Source organism: Anopheles darlingi, chromosome 3, assembly GCF_943734745.1.
Source record: "Anopheles darlingi chromosome 3, idAnoDarlMG_H_01, whole genome shotgun sequence".
Taxonomy (NCBI): Eukaryota; Metazoa; Arthropoda; class Insecta; order Diptera; family Culicidae; genus Anopheles; species Anopheles darlingi.
In genome coordinates, this window is record NC_064875.1 from 61,764,645 (window position 1) to 61,782,162 (window position 17,518).

Here is a 17,518-nt window from a genome sequence, read left to right on the forward strand (position 1 = left end):
TTAATCCTCTTGCTCAATCGATGGGTTGAGGACAGACTGACAGTGCACGGTGAATGTTGAGGAAACACATTTATCTGCTTACGATGGTGCAATGTGTTCCACGATGGTTCGCCTAGCGATCAATTACAATTAATTGACCGTCATGTACTGAAGCTTAAAATTTTAATGATGCACGATCTGACCAGCTGCTCGGCCAGGGTTGAGTGAAGGAAAACGATCGATTTGCAATGGTTCTGCCGCCATCCACGCATCCCACCTCCCAGGTTGCAGTCAAACGGTGTGGAAAGTGTGGAAATCTTTCAATTAAACATACTACCATCGATGTGCTGGACGCACAATGCACCAAAGGCACGGGGGTGCACAGAAGGAGGCCGTTGCTTAATAAATAAAATGCATTTTCCTTGCTCACCGCACCGGAACACGACACAATCTGGGGGGTGGTGGTGGTGACGAGGGACACAAACAAAGGGGATATGCAAGTGTCGTGCGAATTGACAGACGCCTCACCAACACCGGCGTGAAATGAGACCGAGAACCTTGAGCCCGAACCGGATTGCATTTCGTATTCTCTGTTGCTTTGTTGGCCAAGTTTTCAGCATTTTCCTAGGGACAGACAATGGAGATAGAAAGAGAGAGAGAGAGAGATATGCTACCACCACCTCCACTAGTGTCTGCCTGTCAATGGAGTAATCGGGGATTTATAGGAAGCGTTTCGAGGGAGCACATGTTCCTGTTTTTCTCTTTATCGACGCTTTACATTCATTCTGGCTGCCATTGAAGCCGGCTGGATGGTATACTCCAACGTTTTAAGCTTCTTTTGAGTCTCCTCCTCCCCCCTCCCCCCCCCCCACCCTTATTGACAGTTTGTACGGGGATCGGATCCGCCCAGTCCGTTTTGCTACGAGTTACGATTGCGATTGCAGAACTCTCTGCAGGACAGAATGCGCGCACACTAAGGCAAGAGAGGGTGGCTGCTGCAGCTGTTTTGTGGCCACAGAAAATATTGCTCCCGCTTCGAATTCGTCCGTTCGATTGGCGGAAGAAGCAGGAAATGGAGACTGCCGAGAGGCACCCGTCGGTTGTGGGAAATGGAAATAAAAAATCAATTGGTGAGCTTAATATTCTGGTTTTTATGCGAAGCACTGGTGCGGCCGGGCGCCCTCTCGGTGTGTATGTGTGTGAGGTTGTAATCTGATTGATGCACCGCCCTGTCGAGGGGTCGAGAGAATTCAATTTTCTCCGTGTTCCCGCCTTTGATAGCTGTGGGTTCTTTCCGTTTCAGCGAGGTTTGATGTGGAGGAAACATCAAAAGAGAAAAGTGCAACCAGGAGCGCGCCTGATTTGCGTCCGTGACGAAATATTGGAAGCAAACAAATATGAAAAGCAGCTGCAATCAAACAGGATGTAATCCGGCTCGTTTTGAGTCCTAGAATCAATATTCATTGAGGAAGTCCAATGCGTTATTTGCGATTGAAGCGAGTAATTAGAGTGTAAAAATGTTTGTGCTCTGTAATATAAGCAAAGCCGGCATTGAAATTGAGATAGAAAATTGTTGATAAGACCGAAGATTCAATTAGCAATTACTTACCAAAGACCTCTCTTTCCATCTACAAGATTTAAGAAGACTGTACGGGCTGAGTCTTCATCTGCCATTCTCATGACATATACATGAGCGTTAATGGTAAGCTCTGTATCGGCTCACATACGGAGATTCGATCCGCCTTTCGGTTTCTTCATTTCTGTGTCCAAGTGACAATGTTAAAGTCCGTAAATCCGTATCGGTAAATCCGTTTAATCCGTAAATAATCCTTTTGGACAGGCTTCTCGAGTGAAACAGTTTTCTTAGTTCCAAAGCGATGCATTGTTAGGTTCCATATCTTAGATATTGACTAACATGAAACACATACTTCGATCAGAGATTCGCCTACTTTTCAATCATAAAAATATGATCCGAAACCTAAGATTTGACTAGCAAATATTTCAATCATCAGCAACCAACAAACAAGTTTTTATAGTACATAAAATGAATCGTCCTGCCATAGGCGGTTGAGCTATTTCTCAAGTTTCTTTCTCTTCTTGAGACCCTCCTTCAAGAGACTCGCTCGTTTGCCCGCCACTCCATGATCACTAACGAACTCTCCCCCATCCGGTGATCTCATCAAAATCTCATAATAATACATCCCCTCACATCTTCAGTCGCCATCGACGGGCAGAATGTAGGGCAGATCAAATCATCCCAATGAGCATGGTACATAGCAGCGCATCGTTTGTGCCTGCGAGATGACTATCGATGTTCCAGCGTTTCCAGCTCGCCTCCGACGTTCCAACATCATCGTGTTGTCCCGGTCTTAATTGCCGTTTCCTTATCTAATTGCACTTTCCGCGTCGTTGCGCAAGACACCAGAACCAGCAACACTTTGCCTAATGCCCTTCGGGGCTCGATTGTGAGCAGAAGGGCCGGGAAGTCGTCCTCTTCGGTGTTCCACTAGCAAACGATGAGGCATCATATCGAATGCCAAGGGTAAACATTGGCACACGACCTAACACTCACACACACACACACCACAGAACTCTCTCACCCAGCGGCCATTAAAATGTTGATTTATCTTCGAAGTACGTAATTTATGTCATGTGCCATGTCATGTGCTGGATCTCGAGCTAAAAATATATTCTCTCGAATTTATCAACAAACATCGAGACTCCGTTCGTGGGAACTCTTGGCGCTGGTTCCTTCTGAAGTAAGGAGCATCTAAGGTTCAATAGCTCGCTTCATGTATTGATTACACTCTCTAGAAGTCGAGCTACGTCGGTCCTGGCCGTACCAGCGTATGACAGATGGACCTTAAAGCTGTTGCTAGTGATGCTTGGTACAGACTTAAGCAATTAAATAAGAAATACGTTATGCAATCAAGCTATGAAGCGTCGCCGGCACTCCGTTCCTGGGTTTGTCGACTCAGAGCACACAGAGCCACACCACAAATTATTCAAAGCGAAACACTAGCCGTAGGACACGGAACATGTACGAGCCTCCTGCAACCGGCACGACGTTCCGGAGGCTATGCAAAGGTTAGTGGGAGTCCTGTTCCTGGTCCGCCCATGTACTAAGATCGCAAGATTAAGGGAGCAAGATCAACCGAACGTACATCGCTAATGAATTACAACTTTTTGCCATTTATCGTTTGCCATCCCTGGTACGGTGTGTATGTGTGTGTGTGTGTGTGTGTGTGTGTGTGTGTGTGTGTGTGTTTGCATTGCCGTGCCGTACCAGCTGGACAGGAAAAGCTGGAATTGCCAAACCAGACGGCGAGGGGGTCCCAAACGAACTCGCTCAACACGAACACACACACACACACACACACACACACACACACACACACACACACGGCTTCGCAATGAATCTAAAGTTGCAATGAAATTAAAAATTTATCGTCCATGTCGTCGGCGACATGGACCAAGTGTGGTGCGGTCCAAAGCTCCTCGGGAAACTCGGGCCTGGCTTAGGCCGCTGCACCGCATTGGACATGATCCAGAGCTAGTGCTGGGGTTAGTAAGGGGTTGTATCCCAGCTCCAGGCCAATTCCGAGCCCAGAGTCCGTAAGCACCGACACGCAGAACCTTCGCCCGCGTTAGCGTATCGTGCTAACTAAGTGGAGTGGCACTTTCGTTGACACTAGCCACGGGACTTGTGCCCACGTACGCACCGGTCGCAACCGGATTCCCGCAAGGGACTTCCCTTTCCTGTGGTGTAGTACTAGGTCAAACAGCGAACGAGCGAGCACCGAATGAGCTAGGAAAAAGGAGGAGAAAAAGGGTGCCACTGTACGTGGCATACCTGTAGTCGGTTAAGAGTCTGGCATCCACAGAAGTTCCATGTCAGTTGCATGGCGACCGGGAGGCAAAGCAGCAAAAAAAAAAATAACAAAGAAAGAAAATCCCGAAAAGCCCAAAATCCGGCACTTCTGCATGATATCGGCTTGTGACCACAGGGAAAGGCGTCCATAGCGATGCACAATGCATTGCAGCAGCAGGTACCGGAACCACACCGAGAGTTTCTCCTACTAACCGTCGCGTACTCGCGAGGGATTGCGAATTAGAATATGCAAAAAAAAAGAGAGGGTGCGGGCGAGCGAACAGACTTCATTCTGGTCTACCGTGTAATTAGTGATTCCGCCGACTTTTGCACGATCTTGTCTTGAACCACGTGTTCCCGGCATCGATGCAGCCGGCGCGCCAGCGCGAACCCACGACCACGAGAGCACACATAAGCTCGGTCGCGGCACTCGGTAGCTTCGCACGGATACGCGGATAAATCATGCTACTTTCACGAAGTCACGAGACGGTGGCTACCGACCGAGCGCAGTCTCGGCATCCCCGCCATCGTTGGTATGTTCCCTCCAGTATTTTTGGCTGAATACCAGGAATGGAACGGTTGTACGGGAGGTACGGCCCTTTAATATGGTTTATGTTGCCCCTGGCTCGCCTCTCGCTAGTGCTACTGCTGCTGCAACTGGTCTAGCTGCAAATGGGAGGTCATATCGATAGACCATGTCGGGCGGCATGTCGGATGATGTATGCGGTTCCTTTTGGGTGAACGCGAGCATCAGACGAAGGCCCCAAGGCGGCCAAGCGGCCCTATTGGAAGCATGCAAAGAATACGATTTGAAATATGCACCAACCCGCTGCTGCTGCTGCTGCTACTGCTGCTGCTGGTGCTGCTGTTGCTGCTGCTGCTGCTGCTGCAATTGAATCCGGAATTCAATAAAACGATTCTCGAGAAGCACATAAATTACGGAATTGTCTATAAATATTACTTCCTTCAAGCAGCATCACAGACAGGTTCAACTTCGTGGCAGATAATTAGTAGGAAATTCCAAAACCCGGAGTATAGCCGAACAACGGTAAACAAGTGAAGTTGCATTAACATTAATTAGGCATCCGTTACGGTCCGCTGTACGGTGATGGTACTAATTTGCGCTGCAATGTGTGCTCGGTCGGCCACAACAATATTGTTTGTCTTCCGAATCAATGCCCAGTACAGAATTGGCTTCCCGCAATCCATTCAATAGCTAAACGAATACCAGAATACCATCTATTCCTTGCACTTGGAATGGGCGGTAGGCGACCGGGGGCGAAGGGAAAAAACAAATGAAGATAATTAACGGCAAGAGTAGTGCCAAGCAGGGAAGGAACCAGGAATGGTATTCGTCGGTACCCCATTTGCATACATTTTGCCGCATAATTGAACAATCCAGTGTGCAGCACATAGCATATGCGGCCATAAGCATAGCCAGCCATACTAGGGTACAAATTCAAGACGATTCAACATTTCCGATGGTTCCGACTGGTGTGTATGTGTGTGTGTGTGTTTGTTGTGATTGATGTTACGACACTTGCGGCTCCGAGATGACGTACTGCGGTATCGTCAGTAGTGGCTCTGCGCTCATTTGTCTTTTGCACAAATCCTCTCGCTCTGTTTCTCATTTTATAATAACCTCATAAGCTCGCAATTGGAATGTCCGAGTGGAAGAAGGTGGTAGCGTAAATAGAATGTCACACGAAAGAAAACAGCACTGGAGCAGCACTGCGATGGTGGATGAGAAATGGATATAAAATTATCCTGACATGCCATGGCACTGCCAGACATCGCAAGGTTCCGTTTCCGCCTTTTTGGACAGGTGGTCGCGCATTCCCCCGTTCGGTACGATATGATTGTGAAAATCTCTGCCATACTCCCGTACCGCCCCGCCCCCCCTAAACCATAGTGTGTGCCTCTATCTATCATTCTGCTCGAATACACTTCCACGACATTCGCCCCAAGGGAAAGGGGTTTCGAATGCACACACACACACACACACACACACACTCGCTGCCAGCCGAGCCCATTAATCATAATTATTAGATGCATTTAGCGGGAACGGGGACGAGAACGAGATTTCAAGCTCATTGCTCTCGTGTGTTTGGTCCGGTTTTCTTTCGCTTCCGTCTCCGCATGCACTTCCGGTTGTCACTCACCCTCATCGCCGGCGCGGCAGGACGTACGGTGCGAACATCGTCGCTACCAGCTGACAGTGATCGATATACTGGTGGACTACATCCGCTTCCGGTGTGAGGAGATGGTGGCGGAGGTGACCGGGGCCGGGGCCGGGGCCGGGGCGGCAACGACAGGGTCGGACGGTTGCACCACAAACGATCCACAACCCCCTCAAGTGCTCACCGCACCAGCGCGCCTGCTGCTGGCCGAGTGCAATCGGATCGTTAGCGCCCTGTTTGTAATCTTCGACGGTGACATGGAACCGGTAACGCTGACCCTGCTCCACCTTGACACCACGGATCGTCGCTACGCCCTGCTCCTCTACCCACTGTTTGAGAGCATCCTTCGGCATCCTCCGGCGCCCAATGGCAAATGCACCATCAAAGCGGACGGACAGCAAACGGACGAAGCAGGAAGGACCGCTACCGGTGGAAGCTGGATCAGCTGGAGCAGCCGTAGCCCATGCCCCATCCCGTGTTACGTACGGTGGCTGTTGTGTTTTCAGCGCTGGAAATCGCTTGTCACCAGCCGTGCGGACCGTGCTGTCATCGAGGGATACGCCATCCAGCTTATGCCGGCCCGGTGTCCAACCGTTCAGCTGACAGCTGACGTTGCATTTCTGCGGCTGCTACCGGCGGTCCCCGCCGCACAACGGGCCAGCGAAACACGGTATGTGAATGTTACGACGCTGGTGCCAGTGTTTGGCCACACCACGTCAACCACGGCTCGCGAGATCGTGTACGCGGTGTGCCTAACCTCAAAACAACGACAACAGCAGCAGCAGCAGCAGCAACAACAAAGTGACAGCTGCTGATCCACCGGGGGACCGGGGATTGATTCATCTCTTTCCGTTCATTAAACATCTCTCTCTCTCTTTTCTCTCTTTCTCTTCCTCTTTCTCTGTTTTTATCTATTTATCAAACCAGCTTTTTGCTAGCGAGCGAAGGTCTGTTCAAGTTGGAGCAGTGCATCGGCCAGTACATGAACCATTATCGACGAACCTTCTGTACGGGACGGGAAGGGACCGTTCCGTCACCATCATTCGCCACCACCGGTGGCCCATCATCGCCTTGCGGTGCCCCGTTCCGGCTGGTGAGTGTCCGTGTTTTGTTGTAGAGTGCTACTAAACCCCACCGGGGGTTCCAGCGCGGAGGCCACACTACCCCCACCCCCCTTTTCTGACCTCCCAGAAAGAGAGAGATAGAGAAAGAGTTACTTAAGCCCACACACGCCCCCCCCATTTCCGTTCCGTAAACGTAGCTGGATCGCCTCGTAGCAGTATGGGGCCCTCCCGAGCGCCAACCTGTGTGTACCTGTGTCACTCCCGCTGTCGCTCGAGCTAACCTTCGCGAGTCTCGGGCTGCACCTCGGGTGCTGGCCATAAGTCGTTGACCATAATTATACTCCCGAGACCCTCGAAGCGAAGCGAGACGCATCAATCCGATCAGCGAAAGCGAAATGGAGCGAGCGAAAATCCATTTCGATCGATCTGCATCTGCGTCAATCGCGACGGTTTGTGTAAACTTTCACCGATCGCACTCTTCGCTTGCTTGTTGCTTCCACACGTTGATAACAGCTGCACCCAAGTCCAGGCATCCCAAAAGGGGATCGCGAGAGTCGGATAGGTCGCTGATGCACTGCATTCTTCACCTTCTGCACCGTTAGGTGATTCCATTCTGTGGTTGTGGTTGCTCGAATTTAGTCCCCCTGTACGAACTCACTCTGCCATCGAATATGAAAAGGCCAACGAAACTGTTTGGCACCCTTGTACCATAGCGTTAAACGAAGTAAAGGTTTAAGAAGAAGAACCCTTCGAATCTTATCTATCTGATAGTACGTATCTAGTAAGTAGCGTTAAGAAGCGACAAAATTGAGGTGGTTATCAGCGAGTACCAGCTGAAAATCGTGTTCCGGAAAATAATGTGTTCAGTGTGTTAATCGGTACGCACCAATCGCCAATCCTTGCCCCCGTTTATCCCACTTCCTCGCGGTAAATGCGTGTATGATCGGCCAGAGGAGCGATCGAGGAGGGCGATCGATCTCGCCCTTGCTCTCTATCGCTCCTCTTTACTATCAACCTGCGACTAGCTCCATCACTGCCAGTGACGAAATCATTGAACAAAGATACATTTAGCATTAGCACTACTACATACGTATGCGGCGGAAGCGATAGAACAATACCGCCCTTGTACAATAGATTCTAGCGATCAATGTGTTCCATTAAATAGAAGTAAAAAACAGAGAAAGAAAAAGAGAAAGAGAGAGAGAGAGGAAGCGAGCAAGATAGTCCGATTATTCAACTAAGAGGTTCGTCAGCATCCGAAGCTAATAACTCAACAACTCCCAGCGCCAACTCCGCTTCTGATAACCACGCCATTATGCTAATTGTTGCCACTCGGTGTGCTTGTTTTGTGCGGTGAACATTGTTTGATAACTGCATAATTAGTTTGTTGTGCCTGACACTTGACTCCGTGCTCATTATGGCGTAGTAGATTTGTATTTGATTTTTATGCTGCACCGCCCTTTATTCTGAGTACCCCAAAGGCCGCGGCAATTCATAATATTTAATGAAATTCAATCAAATTGGACCCACATGCAGTTGGACACGATCAATCGATGACCAGCACACGCATCAAACGCAGTTTTCCAATTTAATTAACAATTCAACGGGACTTTCAACGGGCTTTCGGACGGATTAATCACCTCTCTAGCGACCCCCCGAGGTGGCAACCGGACAAAACAAAAAAACGAAAAACCAACAAACGGTTTAATGGCTTCGAGGACTTATTGAGCTTTTAACACACCTCTCAGCCAACAATTTGCCTCGAGTAGTGTTTTTTTCCAATGCCGTACAGCGAGTGGCGGGTGCGTTGAGCCGGCTTAGCGGCCATTTTGAAGGGCGGAAATTATATTTTCCTCCGCTCCCCCCTACGCCGAAGAGGCAAAATGGGGTCATTCGGTTGGAATGATGAGAGTAATGTTTGTTTAATTGAATTTACCCGTCTGACTTGATCCATCTCCCCCAACGCAGCTGGCGGCATCTGGCGAACACTTGAAAGTCCTCGAAAGCTAAGCCACGTTGACATTGCTCCCGGGATGAGTAGCACGCCAACTAGACGCCTCGGTAAAGGCCAGCAATGCCAGACACGCTGCCCAGTTTGACCGCAAATCTATTACCCCAAAGCTGCCAAGCCAGTGGTAGTTCACCATAAGTAGCGCTAAAGTCATTAAACATTTAACGATCCGCCGGTTGTTCTTCCATGGCCGTACCTACGGATGGTTTGTCACGGTTGAGCAGCAACACCGCCAGCAGCAGCATCGTTGACCGGCATGCCGGTTGATTGATAATGAATATTGCATTAAAGCTGCTGCAGCTGCAGGAACCTCAGAATTTCTCGTTAGCCCTTTTAGCGACTGGAGGGATCATAACACCAAATTGAATCCAATCAACAGCCCGGCCAATCCGTGCGGTGTAAATTGCGCTAAAGCATATCAATCCATCGTCCTCGTCATCATCAACTGACCATCATCATTGTCACGTTGTTCGATATTGATTTATTACGCTCCAGCAATCACGAAAATCGGTTCGTTTCCGTCCATTCGATCAAAGCATCATCATCATCATCATCATGAATCTGTCGTGTGTGTGGTGAGGTCAAACAAATTAGCATTTGACCACAATGACCACCCTGGGGTCTCCTGTTTACCCATTTTGTCAACACTCCACATTCGTTTGGCCCGTACTTGAATTTCCAATTTACAAAATCCAACGAACGGGCGGCTTGAAATGATGATTTCAATAGAAAAGGTAACCCCGTAGCCCGAACGGACATTTCGAGCTGCATAAGCAATAATCAGAACGCTTTGATCATGGCGCCCTCTGCCAACGGGAAGCCAACATGGTCAACGTTGGTGTGCGTGAATGGCGTGTGAACTGCATGCTGTAATCATTTGTCAAATGAAGGAATAGAAACCGTTCATGGATTGGACATCGGTGCAGTTGGTTTAATGACCGGGAAATGGGTCCATCATTCTGTTTCGAGATTTGTCGCTTTTCGCTATCCTACTCCTACTTCACGCACAACCGCTTCAATCAAACGAGGTTGAGTGGAAACCCCGATTCATCAATCAACAATCAACAATCCAGTGCTTCTCTTGGCTTCTCGTGAACCGGGATCGCGTGATTTCCGTCCAGGGCTCGATCCGCCGAAATTCTGCAATCAAACAAATTAAATGGCTCTAGGCGGTGTTCATAGTCATGTGGACACAGACACACACACACGCGCGCGCGTATTTTAATCATCAGTAAGTAATTAGTTCCATTACCGGGTCCAATCCGCTAGTTCCTTTATAATGTAATGTTGGTGCTAAGCGACTAACCGTGCCAGGACTTCGCGGAAGTCCTGGAGGAGAAAAGCTATCTGACTTTAATCTACAAACCACCTGGCATAATTCGACATTATGTGTTGTTTAGCGAGCGCGCGTGAGCATAAAAATGAATGTGGATTATAAATGAGAAAATATTATCTAATCTAATTTCCCATCGCGACCGCCCTAAGCAAACCGGCCAGCCATTAGCGGGTGCGGACGGATATTCAACGATCAACGTGTCACATCCCATCACACTCCGTCCTTCCGTTATTTGCAGCAGTCAAACAGCAGCATCTGCAGCTGCATCGCATCATCAACTGTAGCCCGCGGTGCCAATGTCCCAGAACGTTGAGCGAACACGGGATCCTGGTCCGGGATCAATCCGGTTCCGTGTAGCAATTAGTGTGAGTTTACATTGGATTCCAATCGCGCACCATCGCCGGATCGCTCGGACAGGAGATTCATTTCCCGCGTTCGCTCGCTCGTTCGCCGCCTCCGGGCTGGTCCGGGCACATTCGCCTGGCCGCAGAACCGCAAATTGTCAATAATATTGACACTAACAACATGCGCGAAACCATCAACGCGTGGATGAAAGTGGAGACGCCGGACCGGGCGGTGGTGGCGGTGATGCTTCGAGTCACTCACTCGTTTCGTTGAATATCCGCCAACAAGCCCCCCGTACGCTGTAAATGTCGACGATACCGGAAGCGAATCCTGCGCTCTCAATCAGTTTTCCATTGAACCGAGAACCTCGCGAACCGGTGGAAAAACTCGCGCAAAATCCACTCGTTGTTGCAGGATAGGACCGAACCTTTTTTTTGCCGCGAGTGCCGGCCGCATGGTTTTTGATGTTTTAATTGATTTCTAACTCTTTTTTCTCCTCACTCTCTTTTCATTTCCTTCCTCTTTCTCCCTCTCGTGCTTTGGCCTCGATACTTTTCTCGATGAATCGTCCTCGATGAAATTCCTTAATCCCTGCCGCGGCGGCTTGCAATGGCGCTCGTGGCACCGTTCGCGCAGAGCAAACAACGGCTGTCGGCGGAGAATGGAAGTAATTACATCAACGTGCGGCTGCTGGCCGAGCTGATCGATCGGAAGTCACGGCTCTGGTGTGCGGAGCACGAGCGCTACCAGCGTGAACAGGAAGTGGATTCGCTCGTCAACGCTATGCGATTGATATTTCGCAATCGGTTCGAGTTCTGTGAACTGACGCTGCTGCAGATACCCGTTGCCCAGAACCCCTCTAGAAGCCAGATCGGCGTGCTGGCCGGTCTGTTTGAAGCATTGCTCACACCTGACAGGGCGCTGTCGAGTGTGGAGACCGCCACCGGTCGGTCCATCTACCGGTCGAACGATGTGGAAACGTACGGACGGTTGATGCTGTGTTATGCCAAATGGAAAGCCCTCTACCGGTGGCTCGGTGATGGTGGGGAGCGGACCAGGGAGTGGGCACGGATCGATACCGTCGCACTGTCCCAGCTGCCGAACGATTTTCCCCGATCGATCTGCCCGAGGGATGCGCTATTGAGACGGATTCTACGACCGCCGGATGGTGCCGGTTTGTTGAGGACGATCCAACGGAACGAGCGGTGCCGGGTCCGGCCCACAACGGCAACCCGGTAAGTAATTGTCCTGGCAATCCAATCCAATAATCCGTCTCGTCAGCTTGGAATGTAGTGCGTCGAGATCGCACAGTACGATAAAGTGAAAATCCAGAAGCCTGATGAGCTGATGAGTTGTTGGTTTTGCATGAAATACACTCTAGACAGTCAGTGACACTGTAGAGGTTGTTCTAAGCCACTTGCTACTCAAAGAATTGATTAAATTAAAATCATAAACTGATTCGATAATCGATCGGATGCTGGGCTCGCCGATAATTAACATTAATTGAATCACAAACCTCTCCAGAAGTTATCCCGGTGCCCCGGTTGTAAGCTTGCACCTGACAACATCTCTATCGCCTTCATTACAGATTCTTCCTGCAGACGCTACCGGAGCGAACGGATCTGCGGGAGCTGTGCTGCAAGTTTCTAGCTGCATCTCGCTGCCATTCGGATGGGACGGTACCGGCGGAATTGAGGGAAGGACACGATACACACCTGCACACATGGGTAAGCACCGGTATTTTCCTGGAAACCGAAAATCCCCTTCTCGGGACCATATTGGCCCCACTTCCAGGAACAAAACACAAAAAGACGTAAGCAAGACCAAGTTACGCCGTTCAATATTTCGTGATGAAAGGGCGATACGGGCGGAACATGGTCCTGCAGTGCCGGTACATGCTCTGCACACCAATCACGACTAGGTCGCCTGACCCTGTCTGACAGAGCGAGGTGCACGATGTCGGCAGGTCGGCATTGGGCGCGTTGGGTCAGCGTTATCGCTTCAGGATAGGCGCAACGTTTTCCGTTCATCCAGACCGAACACCGTTGGATCAACTATTTGGCAACATTCTTCACTTCGTTCCATCGCTACACAGGGTCCTACCAAACCATGTGGCATGTAGATAGCCCCCGGAGGCACAAATGTGGCGTATACCAATGTGTGTGTGTGTGTGCGCGCCTTGGCTCTGACGGTGCCTCCGTAATTTGCACATTCGATACCGTCCATGGATAGATACGAAGCCTCTCGGAGAAGGCTCCCTGTCAGATGGATGAGCAAAAAAAAAAAGGGGGAGAGAAACAGATTGCACAATTTACCATGGCCCACCCCGAGGGTCCGGATATGGTACACGGCATCCGTGCAGTTCAGCATAAAACGGTCAAACAATAGGTTGACCAAATCCGGCGATCAGACCACGAAACTCCAACGGACGATAACAAGTGGACCAGAATTTCGATTTCGATTTCGTAATCTGACGCCCAATACTGCCTAATTAGTAAGTGTCAAAATGATGTGCAGCTGTAGCAACGATGCACCGGGATGCGATTAACATCGAGGGGTACGAGGGTTCGTTGTGGCGCACCTCAACACTTACGCCGGTTGGCGTACCGCGCGTACTTGAATACCATTAGCTATGGTTTAGGGTAAAAGTTTGGAAAGCTTCACCCTTTGCCAGTGAAGTACGTGTTCGGCATACCACCCCATTGAAGGGGCCACGTTACGGCCATCCTTTGAACAGCTCTTATAGTGCAGGGCGCGATGTTGAAGATGAAAATTTGTCGGAATATAATTAGCAAAAATTTACTTTTCCCCTCGAGAAGCAAAAGCAAACACGCTGAGCTGCTCTTGTGATAACTTTGCAGTGCTCTCTTCCTCTCTTTCTCTCTCTCTCTCTCTACCGGTGCACATTGCATGCCGTAGTTTGTGGAATTTGTGCGCTTAGCGATGAGCCGGGGATCGGCAGGGATGCTTGCATGATAAAGATCCAATTGATTGGAATCCTTTAAATGGAAACGCTCTTCTATGTGTCCATGTAGGTGTGTGTCTGTCTCAAGTGCCGAAGGAATCGAACAGGCATCAGGCACCGTTAGCCCATCGACACGTTCGCAAAGCAGCCGTCGATAGCATAATATTTTCGCTCTCTCGTCCCGGTGGCCTGGGCGGCCTCGAATGTTGACTCGACACTCGAATGCATCGAACCCCGCACCGTTACTCCCGTACTATGTTCCCAGACATGCACACTCACATACACACACACCCTAAGCCCACTTCATCAAGTGGGTACTCGGGGTGGCGGGGTAGACGAGACGAGTATTCGTGGCAGCGAGTGGAAGCGAGAACACAGGAACCAGGTCTCATCCATACCATTCCGTTACTCTTTGCATAGCAATAAATAGTGACAACCCCCCCGTGCGCTCATACCGATGACGATGGCGGTGATGATGAGGCAGATGGTGATGATGTCTACCGTCATCAATCCCTTCTCCCCCTCTCTACTCCACCATTTCGAGTGGCCTTCTCGTACAGAATACGATATCAGCGACGATGGCGCCGGCGAGGGGCACCGCTGCCACGTTGCTAGCTAGCTGCTACTTAAGCGTTGTTTTGTGGACGCCTCATCGGGCCCATAACAGCCTCTTAGCGACACTTTTCTAGTGCAGTTGCAACCGGGTCTTCAACAACCCAGCCAGCATAAATATGCATGCAGCGCCAATGTAATGCGAACGTGCGAACGAACTGGAAACTGGAACTGGAAGGGCCAACGAGGAAAGTAGGGGCCGCTCGGTCGCTTCCAGACCAAACCATGCCGTGGTTTCCGTGTGCCAAGAGCCAAGACCATTTTCTCGCATTTCTCTTGTACCGGCCAAACACCGGGGGTCTGGTTACTTTGCGTGCGTTCGGTGCCCTTCTTTGCGTACCGGCGAAAGGTGAAAAGTGTCACTACAATTTGTTATGCAAAGATGTGTATGCGCCGGCGGTTTGCTTGGCTGCGCATTTTTCTTTCTTGCACTCTTTCCAGCTTCCCTTCTTGATTTTCCACTTCGCATTGCGAGCGAGCATTTGGCGAGAAAAAGTTTTTCGGCAAAATTTATGACCCCACGGCTCGCTCCCGGGCGGACTCAACAAAGTCTACACGGGAGGAAGAAAACACCTCATCAGCCGGCCAGCACGGACGGGTACGGACGCGCTCGCTGCGTGTACCTGTGACCACTCTTCGAATGGGTTTTGAATGTAAAAATAGGAAAATTATGAAAGTTGTCCGGACGCAAAGTGACCTGGTGGTGGTCCGTCCGTCGGTCGCAGAAACCGGGGCGGGATATGAATGGCTTCCGGAAGGATTTGCTAGATGCGCGCAGTAATCAAACCGAGACCATTTAGGGTAAAAGTTGTATCGCAAGCGAACGAAGGGAAAAGTTTGTGCGATTTTGAGCCGTCTGAAGCCGTGGCCGTGTGCTTGACGTTGCTGATTCTTCTGCTGTTGATGGTGCCCGTGGTGGACGAATCGTTTAAATGAAACAAATCGAAACTGGAATTGATTTGCGGAAGCAGTTTTATGATTTACAAACACCTGAGCTGCCATTAGCAGCCAGATGATATTACCTTAGTTTGTTCTCTCTTTTACATAAATCCCTTACAGTACAAGACTCTTCACTTAGTACTTTTGTAATCACTTAGCAGAGTTTTACCACAGAACTTAGAACACAACTTAACAGAAGGGATACGAACGCCACCGGACTCAAGTTACAATTCGATAATAAGCTCCATAGGTAACTAGGATTAAAACAATCCGTAAACAATAATTCATCGACGGACAAATATCCAGGCATTCTAGATTGCAGCGTTGATTGACTTTAGTAAGCTATTTATAGTCCAGGCTTCGAATCTCCGGTTTCAGTTTCAACTTTCAAATTGTTATTGACAGTTAAATATGCAATAGCCATTACTATCGACCTTTCCCGAGCTCGGAACGCGAACATTTTCTCCTCAATTCATTTTAGAAATGCCAACTCAATCCCGCAACTCCCGGCATTCGGCTGCTTCAACGTTCATTCATCCAAAATTCATTTGCCTCGAATTGTCAGAAGAAGCCAGCGGGCGCGCTCGCGGACAATGCTGCTGCTGCTGCTGCTGCCGGCATGACAGTTTTCCGGTTGTGATTGAAACTAATTTTATCTGTGTCCCTCTCTCTTTCTATCTCTCTCTCTCTCTCTCTTTCTCCCTCTCTCTCTCACTCTTCCCTTTTCGCTTCCCTTCTCTCCTGGTTTCCCTCGTTTACCACCGCATAATAGCAGACAGGCATCGCATACCAATCGCTGGACAGCATCGGCAGCAACCATGAGCACTCAAGCACAACATCTCTCGCTGCATCCGCTTTGCCTACCTTGCAGGCACAGGCGAACTGTAGCCCCATCGTCGACGTTGGACTGACGCGACCGGAAATGAAACCGATTATTATTCCGAACAGTGGCACCGATGGCCGCGAATCCGTGCTGCTGTTGTCAGTATCCGGCAATTCGGCCGACGACCATCCGCTCGTCCATCTGCCGTCTGGCCGGGCAAAGTCAACATTGGTGTGCGAACTGCCGCACCGCAACATCTACACCTACCAGCCCCCCATCATCGCACCGCCGGACGTCCAAACACCGAAATCATTCGCGGTGTACGGTGGTGCTACCGTACAACCCACATCCGGTTGCGGTGACGAGCCTCCGGGGAATTCCTCCGTGCTTTCGACCACGATGCTGGACGCCGATGGTACTCCCGCACCCGGACCGGAGTTGACGGAATGTTTTCTCAACACGCCACCCGCCACACCACAACAGCAGCAGCAGCCGGAGGTGGTGGCATCCTCGGAGATGGCTTCGGTCGAAGAGGAACGGAACCGAAATGCACTCAGCAGCGCGCGGCACGGTCTCGGTGATACGGGTGCACAGACCGGATGTCAGTTACCGCGGCTGAAGGGCACGGACGGCTTGATGCCATTGCGAAGGAGAAGGTGCCAGCGACCACCAGCAGCGACGACCAGCACCACACCGACCGTTGGGCGTGTCCTCGGGAGGAGACGAGCACGGTGCCGAAGGCGACACCGTCCATCGAAGCAGTCCAGTGTCCAGTGGCCATCGATAATGAAGATCGGATGCACCTCATCCAGCGCCACCGAGATGACGCTAGCCGAAGCAGGCGCAACGCGTGACGATCAATCGAAAGATGCGCTGCTACTTGAGCTAATAGGTTGCCTCGAGGAAGAGGGGACCACGTTGCAGCAACTGGACATCGATTTTACCGTCCTATCGGATCGTGAAACGATGAAACCGGCGCCTCCATCGATGCTCATCGATACCACGGCTTCCATCTTTGGTACTGACAGTGGCGATGGTTCGTGCGCGCTACTGTTCACCGAACCGGACGGCCCATTCTGATTCTGGCCAGTGGTGACCAGCCAGTGAGCCAGCCTCTCCGCTGTTCGCCCAAAAAAATCCCAAAAATCCGGTTCGTTGTACAAAACACCAGGCGCCTCCATTATTCGGTTCGGTCTTGGGTTGTCTTGGGTGTCATCCACCCAACGAACGAAACAACCGAAGCTCATCAGGCTTTCACCGGCTGGCTGTGGTCAATTGGTTTTTTCATTGTCCGCGGCGATGCCCAACGGTCAGCGGCCACACTCACCGTGGTCAGGACACCGTTGGAATGTAAAAAAAAGCCAAAGCGTTCACACATATACACACCCACACC

General features: G+C 50.4%; 1 protein-coding gene across 1 annotated transcript in view; it reads left to right on the forward strand.

Annotated features, from left to right (window-relative positions):
• The window catches only part of LOC125955682 (uncharacterized), a 42,929-nt gene extending 25,724 nt beyond the window's left edge, over nucleotides 1-17,205 (forward strand). The window contains exons 3-7 of the mRNA XM_049686823.1: nucleotides 6,033-6,700; nucleotides 6,958-7,123; nucleotides 11,423-12,021; nucleotides 12,375-12,513; nucleotides 16,078-17,205. Coding sequence (XP_049542780.1) covers nucleotides 6,033-6,700; nucleotides 6,958-7,123; nucleotides 11,423-12,021; nucleotides 12,375-12,513; nucleotides 16,078-17,205 — 2,700 coding nt within the window. The remainder of the gene's footprint in view (nucleotides 1-6,032; nucleotides 6,701-6,957; nucleotides 7,124-11,422; nucleotides 12,022-12,374; nucleotides 12,514-16,077) is intronic.
• The last annotated feature ends 313 nt before the right edge of the window (nucleotides 17,206-17,518 follow it).